The 12,210-nt window shown below is 35.2% G+C and overlaps 1 protein-coding gene across 1 annotated transcript in view; it reads right to left on the bottom strand.

Moving 5' to 3' along the window:
- Window positions 1-924: 924 nt before the first annotated feature.
- Window positions 925-12,210, bottom strand: part of LOC150085338 (28S rRNA (cytosine(4447)-C(5))-methyltransferase) — a 94,397-nt gene continuing 83,111 nt past the window's right edge. The window contains exons 19-20 of the mRNA XM_090373163.1: window positions 2,441-2,565; window positions 925-2,185 (exon numbers count right to left, since the gene is read on the bottom strand). Coding sequence (XP_090229289.1) covers window positions 2,172-2,185; window positions 2,441-2,565 — 139 coding nt within the window. The 3' untranslated portion in view covers window positions 925-2,171. The remainder of the gene's footprint in view (window positions 2,186-2,440; window positions 2,566-12,210) is intronic.

The raw sequence follows: 12,210 nt of genomic DNA, 5'->3' as shown, positions 1-12,210 counted from the left end.
TGTGACCCAGAGATGAAGACAAAGAAACATTGCCAAATTTTAACGTTAAAGCCCAAAACATTTCGTTTACAGAAGTTCGGGATCAAGACTATGCTGTTCATGTTTTTTGACAAACAGAGTGTGATTCATAAGGAATTTGTACCTTAAGGGAAGAGTCAATGCTCTGTTCTATATATAGACTATTGAAGTGCATTTCCCAGGTGAGGTTGCACTTTCGAGAATCCTAATCACAGATGTATGAGCTTAAAAATGTGAGTACTCTCTCCTCTCCTATTGTGGATCAGTAATCTGGCAAGTAAACATCTGTAATAGCCAGGGATACCATGTTCACCAGCTTCAGAACTCCCCACAGAAACAAAATATATGCATATTGGCATAGTATACCAGTGTTCAGTACGGTTTTACTTTTAGTGTTAAACTTACAGTTCCAGGCAGAAAATGATGTAGGCATTGCTTTCCCCATTGTGCTGCAGATGAATTCCATGGAAAAATTTCATTGTAATTCATCTGTAGATGATTAACGATTTCCTCAAAGGAAACAGAAGCAGTTTCTCTTGTTGAAGAGTGAATAGAATATATACAAACTTTCTGAAAAGTTTGTACATATTTGTCTTTTAGCCTTAAAGTTTCACCTATCCATTTGTACACCAAAAGATTATGCTGAAGGAAATGATTTAGATAGGGGTTATCAATTAATTTTCATTGTAGTCCATATCAGAAAACATGAAATTCATTGGTCAAGACCCTGTTTTGGCATAAAATTAATAAAATGTCAAGGAAACATTATAATAACATTTTCATTTCCTTTTATTAACAAACTTATTAATACAGAATGTGAAAGGTGCATTCAATATAACATGATTGATTTTTTAAATGTCATGTATCAAATTTTAACAAATTTTTCATGATAAATCATGACAGTCCAGATGCAGACCATGGTTCAATGATAGGTGAAACCCTGATTTGTGAAGTGGTTCTACTATTTATTCTAAAAGAAAGGGGTCTTGTGACAGCTTAGCACAATACCTCACCATCTTGCTACTTTTGAGAGGTATGCATTCAACTGCTGCAAATGATAGGAGGAATTTCTAAAGTACTCTTCAACTTTAGGTTGTATTTAGTTGATCTCAGGTGGGGTGAGTAGGGACCTAATATAGCCTAATGACTGTGATTTAAGATTGCATGACTGCTAAATACAGTTAATGAATATATTCATTGTCAATTGTCCTCTTACCTAGTGGTTGTACTGGAATAAATAAGTTTTTATTCTGAGTTCATCCCACACAATATGTAAACTGGCCCATACATACACTTCTACAAACAACAACACAGTATGGATATGAGTGGCGAGCTGGTGGTACTTTAAAATAATAATCTGATCTTTCTTTTTCCTAAAAGGAGAAAAGGTTTTAATTTTGATGCCCATCAGGAAGTTCGGGAATATCTCCCCTACCCTCTGACTTTTCTTGTGGGAAATACTGCTAAGTGGATAGTCTAAATTACAAGGATGGTTGGTTAAAATTTCATAGAATGAATGAGGGAAAAAAAAGGAAGCTTTTGAAAGAGTTATTCAAGAGGCACACAGAATTTTTTCCAGCTGTGCTCTAATGATGTCACTTTGGATCTCCACTGCAGAATCACCCTCCAGATACCTGACAGCAGCACAAAGTTTGGATTTCAATGGATATTGAAAGGATGGTCCAAAGAATACAGCTTTCTACTAACTTTATGAAACACTCTTGTATTAAAGAGTTGATCTTTTTCTCTGGGAGAGTTCAAGAAGTCTAATCACTTGTTGGACACATCATATGTATATACCAACAGATAGTATTATGGTCTGTTTTGTCAGTCTGTTCAAACAGTTGGATAAAACCTTAAATTAAGAATATTATCGATGCCAGCAAGTGATGGTGTCAGGGAATAGACAGAAAATAACTGCCCCGCTGAACCATTTAGTAAGTTGAACAGTAGCTTAAAATTTAACAAAATTTTTAATTTTCACTTTAAAGTAAAATTTTTATTTATTTTTACCCATTCCTTGAGAAATTCGGTCATTATGTAGTACTTCTATACACAGAGTGCATATCTGTATTTATTAAAAAGAATTCTTTTTACAACTACATTTACAACAGGTGGAAGACTGACAATACAATCCCTGCCAAGTCTGTACATCATTTTGTATCACCTGAAATCAAAAAAATATAATAAATTATATATTTTTAATGCTCAAAAATGTATTATAATTATTTTGATTAATTCTAATTATGATGTTTAAGTTCTGCATAAATTAACTGCTCAACCCATTTCTACCAAATGGGTTGAGCAGTTAAAATAAATAACTCGTCAATTTTCGCCAAATATGAAATGTGGTTAATCTATTTTAACGTTGCTAAATATGCGAATCAGGTGATTAAAATAGCATTCTGGTTTTTACACTTACTCTGGACAGGTACTGTATTAGAAAATTTCTTCAATTTAGCAATAAAAAATCCATCCATGTTATGAGTATGGGGATATATCCTTTTAGTTTCTTTCAAGGATGAGTGGAAACGATATTCTCGATATCTAAATAAAATAAAAATTTTAGCCACTTCAGACTATTATACATTTTTGTGAAACAGAGGCAAATATAACAATCATGCAACAGAGTGCATATTAAAAATGTTATTTATATAATTTTAAAAAAAAGCAGAAAAGTTTGAAAATTTCAGGATGACAGTAAAGGTGAAATATGAACTAGTACCTTCATTATGCAGAAATACTTAGAGTTAAAATAAGAATGATAGGAACTATCATATTGATAACCCTTCAAACATATGTAGGATATTTGAGATATCATACTAATTTTCAAATGTGTCTAAATCAGATTTTCTGATCAAGCCTGTTCACTTTAATAACTCTCATAGATACTATGAAAAACTAATTCTTGGGGTAGGCAACCATTTGTGTGTGTGTGTGTGTGTGTGTGTGTGTGTGTGTGTGTGTGTGTGTGTGTGTGTGTGTGTGTGTGTGTGTGTGTGTGTGTGTGCTTTTGCTTTGACAGAGGTGACCACTACTCATGTTTAATCTTGCTTATTACCTTTCAGAGAACGTCAATCATTTCTTAGGTAATATACTGCAATACAGACCACCATTTTTCAACATACAGGAAAGATGAAAAGAGAGTTTTTTCCCACAAGGGTCTTGGCCAAAATAATTTATGAAGTTTTTGTGATAGCCTGAAGAACAATTTAAATAAACCCATACATAAGCTTATTTGCATAGGATCTTGTATAAAAACTGTTAAGCAGCAATTGTGCTAATTTGATAATAATTATCTTTTTTTCAATTGAATACTGTGAATGTATAAGCACAAAAAGCAAGCCTGTGATAAACACGTCATAAAAAATGCAATGTCGTTAGCTCAATTAGTGATACATGCAATGCTGTAGTAAATGAAGTTAGAAGTAGAGAGGCCAATGGTCAAATTCTGCATTCTGAGCCCCAAACATATAATTTTATATCTAATGAAAAAATAATTACTAATGGGAAATTATTTTTTCACAAGACAAACAGACCCTTGGCTAATAGCATCAATAATTAAGTCAGTTTAAAAAATCTCCATAAAAATTGTACTATTTTAACTTGGTTACAATGCACAATTGTTTCTGCTATAACATGATAGTTGTATTCTTGTGAGACCATGTGCTATAGAAATTCAGGCAATAAAAATAACACGCCTTATGGAAAAAATAGGATTGGGATAGATCACAAAAAACATTACTCAAAATTGAAACAAATTTAGGAGTCTAATAGTATTTAATAATGAAATATTAATGAAAATATTAATATTAATGAAAATGAAATATAATGAATTATTAATTTAATAATGAAACAATACAGTAAATTTAACACTTACCGTGAAAAAATTTAAAGATAACTTGACGAGAAGGAAAGTTTCAAGGTTTTTGAGTTATGATAACAGGAGCAGATGGTGTCACATCACTTTCAGGTGCAGTTGTGGTTGCAGGGTTAGAAGGAAAAATAGTTAATCATGAAGTGGATGGTTGTGGATGGATCATTGTCTTCTGACTGTTTTAGGGAGGTTGGGTTAAAACAACATATAATTTCTTCTGCTTTGCCATTTTACTTCTTTCACAAAGAAGCTGTTCATGGGGTTCCAAATAAGATCTTATTTCATGAACAGCTATCCTGCTACATTCTGCATTGTAATCAGTCTTCTGTTTGTTTGTTATTTGGTTTTTAGGAGCATTAGCAACTAAGGTCATATTGCTCCGAGAATATGCGGTGGTCATTCTGTGACCTTTCCGCATCCTCTGCATTTGGTGGTGACGGGCTCGAACCCCGGTCTAATCAAGAAGCATGTGTTACGCATTGCTGCTCCTTCCCACCTGGCTACGGAGGCGCCATCAGTCTTCCGAGAGCTGCAATTGCTTCTCAACTTACCTGAGGATGGATGACAAAAGAGAAGTGCAGAGCTCTTCCTGGACTTCATCTCCAGCTTCCACTTCCCCCCTAAGCAATAAGTTGTAGGTCAGCTGTAGAGAGGTCTTCACAATGGATCAGATATCATGAATGAAATCTGATCTGGGAGAAGCTTCGGCTAAACTGCATGCAAGCAGTCCTTAATGACATCACCCCAGGCCTCCACAATGATGTCAATAGCATTCTTATCATTAAAGCTCTTCCAAAATTCAAGAACACTTTCCTTATTTCCCCCTCAGTAGCTGCAATCAACTTCTTAAATGTGTGCCTTAAATAATAAGCTTCAGAACTTGCTATCAAACTTTAGTCCATGGGCTGAAAGAGATGGGTTGTGCTTAGAGGTAGAAATAGAACTTTGATGTTTTCAGTAAGCTCAGCAATAGTGTGAAGATCGCTTGGTGCATTATCTAAAATGAGAAGAATCTTGAAATCCAATTTTTTTCCCTTGCAGTAATTTTTAAAAACATCAACAACAAGGTCATAAAAAAATTGTCCTGTCATCCAATCTCTTTTTCTTGATCTAAAGTAGCCACCTAAGGAAGACTTAAGATATCCTTTCAAGGCTTGTGGGTTGATAGAGTGGTACACCACCACATGCTTAAGCTTTGTCTACACTAGCATTGGCATCTAACATCATAATCATACCATCATTTGCAGCCTTAAAGCCACCTCAAGCTAGTGCTTCAATCTTAGAAATGTAGGCTCTTGATGACATTCATTTCCAGTACAAATCTCTTTCATCAAAATTTAATCTAAGGACTAACCTTCTTCCTGAATCAAATTTTCCACTATGAGGAGGAAATGACTTTGCCACATCATTTTATGTTATGGAAAGAATAGCAGTCCTTAGAATCGGGGACAAGCTTTCTCTTTTATGGTGAGAAAGCTTATCCCAAATTGCTTTTTTCATTTGAACTTCTATCCATACAGTTAAAAGCCACTCTATCTCCTCAACTACCTTTGGTTGTGATCTCACAGATTTGCTAGCACTCAGGCATGTTCCAGCACTAAAGCTTGCTTTAATTGTTTTGGCATTGTCTGTAATGGTACGTAATGTAGAATCCTTTATTCCTGTTGCACGAACAATGTCACATCCTTTCATGTTATGTTCAAAGCACTTTATAACATCTGGCTTCTCTTCAAGTGTTATAGCCTTTTTTATGTTCACCAACAATTTGATCACCAGAATGCTTCCTGTAAACATTCCAGTCACTTTGTCCCCCCACATTAATGCATAACACAGAAAAATTTGCAAAAAAAAAGAATGAAAACTGCAAAGTACATTTCAACAAGCACTTTGCAACAAAGCACGTGAGTCAAATGAGCATATGGTGTCGACACTGAGACTGTTGACATAAATTTGTATTCCTCCGTGCACCGCAAAACTTAGTGTTGGGGATGAAACCACGTAAAAGCCAACATGGCAAAAGTTTACATTTTACAAATGGCATTCATCCATTTATCAATTGTATTATAGCTAATTTGCATTGACAATATGTGAAATAGCAGAGATGTCTGTCTTTGCGTTCTATTTTTTTTTTTTTTTTTTATTAACGGAAAGCCCAAACAAGGAAGGTATCAGTTGCATAGCTGCATAGCTGAAATCACACACTACTGCTCACAAAACATAGCTAACTCATTACTGTCAGCAGGCAATTTATGGGAAGACATTCATTATGAATAAAGTAAGCTTGGACTTTTTTTTTTTTTTTTTTTTTACACACTACTGATTTTGTGAAACCATCATACTGCGTACTGTACCTTGTTAGCCAATCAGTGATGCCAATTCATTTTGGCAACTTCCTCAGTGGTGTCAATAATTCACCTTTACCAAGGTATGAGTAAATTAGACTGTTAATTCAACCATTTCCCAAACTTGCTTCCCAGGACAAAATCCCACTAATTTTCTGCCATCATTCATTACAATTTTCTTCAATTACCTATGCAGTTGCTTTCCCAGCATGTTTTTCTTCAGCAAGATTAGAACAGCACTGCACTGTAACTTCTCCTCCAAACTAAAAATTAACCTCATTGACAAAAACACAGAACACCAAATTTAATGGTTATAATGTCATGAATACTAGTCTCCTCAATGATGCTATAAGAAAGAGTTTGACTGTATTACACAGGTAATAATAGTACATTTTTTTCTTCACTTTATTTTTCTAACTGATATTATAGGAAGTCCTAAAACAGTCTTTGAAAAATGGAAATAGCTATATCATGTTTGTATTTTGTCTATAATGTCAACTGAAATTTTTATAACTAATACTTTATTCATATACTAATATTTATGAGAGAGAAAAAAATAGGCATTCTTTTATGAATTATACACATTGTTCTATCCTTAACAAAGTGCAAGATCCCATTAAAGAGTAAGTTCCTGAGCAGATGCCCAATGTCAAAATTTGGCTCAACTAATACAACATTCAAAACCCTGTTCACAATTTAGTGGGATATTTTCCAAAAAAAAAAAAAAAAAGCATTAACAATCATCTGGTTTGAACAAATTTAATTTGTTAAAAAGGAAACTACTTTATTTAGCAGTCGACAAACACAGGTTATACACTGTTTAGATTGCAGTATAATTGCATGCCTATCCAAATGGTCCTGCATTACTTCTTTAACCAGTGATTCCATTATTTTCCCTGGAACAGATATTAAGCTACCAGGTCAGAAATTACTCATGTAGTCTTTTGATCCCCCTTTATGAACTGGGGATATGTACACTTCTGTGCAGTCCATAGGGACCTCACCTAAATTCAAGGATGCTCTCATAATTATAGCTAAGGGTTTGCTTACTTCCTTAATACTGGATAGATTCCATCTGCCCCAGGTGGATGGAATCTATCATGAGGAATCCCCTTCCCCAAAGAATTCCTCATGTGTGAATGTAGATGCAAAGCCTAGTAGCTTTTCATACTAACAAAGTGGTATGAAAGGCTAATAGGCTTGAAATTCTGATCATCTTCCCTGAATACTTCCAATTTAGAATTTGCTGTTGGTAACATCATCAATTGGTTCCACTGCATACAATTTAAAAACTGTACGAGACCTCTGTACAAAAGCAAAAGCCTTTCCCTTTACCAGTGACAGTAGTTATGTCTTTAATTAAATTCCACATTATTACACTGTGATCGCTGCCACCCAGTAGGTCTTTTACCTGCAGATCCTTAATGTATGAAGAATCACTGCTGATAACCAGATCAAGAGTATTGCTTTCTCTTGTTGCCTCTCTAACATGCTGCTGTAGAAAACAGTTATCCAGGAAATCCACAAGTCTTGCTAGTGTGTGAGTGATCAACCCACAAATTACAGTCAACATCTGGAAAGTTGAAATCCCCCATTATGAGACATTCTGATTTGCTGGCCCACTCTATTTCCCTGTATAGCTGTTTGATATATTCATCACAGTCATTAGGCATATAGCATACTCCTACTCTCAATTTTGTTTTTCCTGTGGTTGCATCACACCAAACTGACTCAACACTGCATTCATCACCCATAGCAACTGGATGCACTGCCTTAGATTTAATATTCTTCTTAACTAAGAGCATAACCTCTCTTGTCCTGTCTGTCCTTCCTGTATACATTATACTCCCCACCAAGTCTCTGCTATTCCTACAATTCCTGAATTCAACAACTTAATCAGTACTTCAAATTCATAAAATTTATTTACAATGCTAGTATAATTTGATGGTGAGTTAATTCGAGTTAATATCTTTGACTTAATTTCAGAATAACGCAATAGTGTTTTGTAATGCATATTTGTAAAGGAACAATTAAAATTACTATGAGCACAAGTCATTGTTACAATTCTTAAAGAATGGAGTCACGAGAAAGAGACTGATTCTCGAAATTAACTTGATGACATAATTTGAATATTTGTCTTCTGATAGAGCAAAACAAGAACACATACTGAAAGTCTGACAAACTGCGAGGTACATGCATACAAGCACACACCCCACAGGTGTAAGAGAAGCAAAATTTTTATTTTTTATAAATCATAACAGATTTTTCCGAATGTCATTTAGAAAACCTACTACAGGCATACCTCGGTTAACGTTACCTCTGATAACGAAGCTTCGATATAACGAAGTCCGCAATTTCAAGCCCCATTTAACATAAAAAAATATTCCAGTTTAATCACCTGAAATCTAAACAAACTGAAGAAATTACGGAAACCTTTGGGGCTTCTCGTGGTTGGTTCGAGAAATTAAAAAAACGGGCCAGGATTCATAGTGTAAAATTAACAGGAGAAGCTGCAAATAAGTTTCCAGAAAAACTAAAGGAAATAATTGAACGTGAAAATTTTCCACCAAATTTGGTGTTCAGTGTTGACGAAAGCGGTTTGTTCTGGAAACAGCTACCAACAAAAAGCTTCATTTCTATTGAAGAAAAATCAGCTGCTGGGTTCAAAGCAGCCAAAGACCGTTTAACGTTACTCTTTGGATCAAATGCCTCTGGCGATTATAAATTAAAATTGTTATTAGTTTACCATTCAGAAAATCCGAGGGCGTTAAAAGGTAACATAAAAATGAATTTACCTGTAATATGGAAAGCAAATAGAAAAGTGTGGGTTACCAAGGAGTTATTTACTGATTGGTTTGTTAACCACTTTTGTCCTGAAGTAAAACGGTATTGTCAAAAAAACAACTTTGAAGAAAAAGCTCTTTTGTTGTTAGACAATGCTACGGGGCATCCTACTGATCTTAACACGTTGGACACATGCATTCCTGTCAAAGTTGTGTTTCTTCCAGCAAACACAACTTCTCTGATTCAACCATTGGATCAGGGAGTAATAGCATCATTTAAAGCTTATTATCTGCGTCGAACATTAAGCAATTTAACTGAACTAGAGGATAAAGAGGAAATGACAGTTAAAACTTTTTGGAAAAACTGCACCATTAAAAACGCAACTGAAAAACATTGATAGTCTTGGAAAGAAGTCACTAAGAAATGCTTAAATGGAGTTTGGCACAAAATATGGCCAGAAGTTGTACTAGAAGAAGAAAATAACATCCAAGAAATTAGAAATGAAGTTATCCAGAGGGCTCAATCAATAGGTTTCGAAAATGTCGATGAAGAGGATGTTAGATATTTATTGAATGCAGAAGATGATGGTTTTTCAGTGGAAGATTTAGAAAACCTTGTTAGCAACGAAGACAAAGATAATGAAGACGAAGTTAAAGAAGTTCCTGCCGAAAAAGTGTTAACAACCAAAGGTTTAATAAGGTGCTTAAATGACATTGAAAACGTTTTAAATTTTTTCAGTGAAAATGATCCTGATTTAGGAAGAAGTTTTATTGTTAAGCAATCAGTGTTAAATACAATAACGCCGTATAGGCAATTGTTAAATGAAAGAGAAAAAAAGCATAAGCAATCAACTTTAGACTCATATTTTAAAATGTGATTTCACTTTGTATGCAAGTTGACTGTTTATTTAATAAAACTTTTCTTTGTTCGAAAAAAAAAGCTTTTCATTTTCTTTACATAGGAACGTATCCCTATTCTGGCCATAGTATTTTTACCTCTAAAAACGAAGTTTCGCTTAATGAATTAATTTCGTGGAACGCATCCTATTCGTTATTCGAGGTATGCCTGTATTTTAATGAAGATTTTTAAACTGAAAAGTACTCTACTTTACACACATACAGAAAAGTCGGTAGAAGAACAGAATAGGATGTCTTAATCCACATTAAAACAACCAACATTAAACTCTAATTCAAATGAGAAGTGAACTGAATATCTGCTAAAACAGTTGATATAAAAGTAAGGCAAACAATCAACATGAAAGAATCACCTGATTTTTAATCAGAGGGTAAAGTCAGTTCATCATCATCCATTTTCAATCCACTGCAGGATGAAGGCCTCTCCAGCAACTTTCCATTTCCTTCGATTTTGTGCAATGGCCATCCATTTACTACCCATGAACTCGTGAATTTCATCTGTTCGTCTCCGTTGTCGTCTTCCAGGTTTACTTCTAGCTCCTTTTGGGTACTATTCTGTTATTTTCTTAGTCCATCTGTCATCATGTCTTTGAGCTGTTTTTTTTTTTTTTATATGAAAACCCCAAATGCGAGAGGTATTAGAACCTGTAGTATCTAGTACAGTGCTTGGGTTGGAGGTTGAGAAGACGAAAGAAAATATTTGTTCACATTAGATTTGAACTTCTGTAGACTAATTTTCAGGAAATACGTATGAAGGAAGGTCATTCCAGAAAACAGCAGCTGAATGAATAAACGAGGAAGATGAAAAGTTGGTCCTGTGAGTTTGAAGTTGGACAGTAAATGGATGTTGGCTGGTGGCAGCACGTGTCCAGACTGCTTTGAAAGAGAGAGCAGGAATTATAGAAGCCAATTCAGAAAAACAGTGCCCATGGAAGTATCTGTAGAAATGGCATGCAGCAGAAAGAGTACATCTATGAGACAGAGATGAGTCATTAATTAACCTAACTGCCCTCTTCTGAATGGAATCTAGAAGCCTGAGAGAGGTTTTGGAGGCACCACCCCAGTGTGGGAACAATATTCCATGGTAGGGTGGATTTGCGATTTGTACAGAGTGAACAACAATTTGGAAGTAAAGTAATGCTGAGAGTGAAAGAGAGAACCAAATTTTTTAGATGCAGAGGAAACAATATTTGTATTATGTTTGTGGCAAGAGAGATTAGAAGTCAGGGTAATCCCCAAAAGAGAATATCATTTTGCCTAGAAATCGAAGTGTCACCAAAGGTAAGCATAGGAGTAGAAGAATCCTTTTTCCGAGATATAAGACAAGACTGAGTTTTAGAAGGATTTAAATCAACTAAGTTGTCTTTGCCCTACTGGAGGATTACCTGGAGATGGGAAGTTAAGGAATTGGTAGCAGATATTCGAGAAGTTGAAGCTAATTGAGTAGGGCAAGTTTTCTCAAAATGGAAAGTCAAATGCAATGTGCTATCATCGGCAAAACTATGAATAGGATTTCCAGTGAATGGAAGAAGGTCATTAATATACAAGAGGAAAAGAGTGGGGGAAAGAACTGAACCTTGGGGGACACCAGCATTAGTGGAGAAGTTAGAAGACAGAGAGCCATCTACCATCATCCCCAGTGAGAAATCAGAGAGAAAACTGGATAACCAATTACAAAAAACAGTTGGCAAACCACAAGCTACCATTAGGACAAGAAGCAAGTTTTCTACTCTTAGCCTGTTCAAAATCTAGTTTGGACTGATTAATAACTACTTTTCAATTGTTGCGAGCTTTGGTGTAGGCAGAAAATGAGACTGAAGAATTGGAAACAAGCCAATTATGATACGTAACATTCTTCTCTTGAACAGCCTTAGGACATTTATTGGAAAACCAAGGTTTAGATGAGATTTTGAAGTGGAGTGTGGAATAAAGGATTCCATTCCTACAAGAATAATTTCACTGACACAATCTGAGCAAACGTTGACATCAGAAGTTTTGAAACAGTAATCCGACCAAGGAAAATAAATCTCGCAGGTCATCCCATTTTGCATTCTTATAATGCCAAATGACACAAGGTTGGGAATAGCCATGAGATAAAGGCTCCATTGGAGAAGAGACAATCATCAAGTTGTAATCTGAGGTGCCTAAAGGACCACTCACTTCGACCATGTATTTAAAAGGGTTGTTTGCGAGAAAAAGATCGAGCGTGCTGGCTGTATGGTTAGGATTATTCAGTATTCTGGTAAGTAACTGAACAATCTGTGCGAGGTCATTA

The sequence above is a fragment of the Mastigoproctus giganteus genome, chromosome 5 (assembly GCF_048544385.1).
Source record: "Mastigoproctus giganteus isolate SK-2022 chromosome 5, ASM4854438v1, whole genome shotgun sequence".
NCBI classification, from domain to species: Eukaryota; Metazoa; Arthropoda; class Arachnida; order Uropygi; family Thelyphonidae; genus Mastigoproctus; species Mastigoproctus giganteus.
This window is presented reverse-complemented; position numbering and strand designations above follow the sequence as displayed.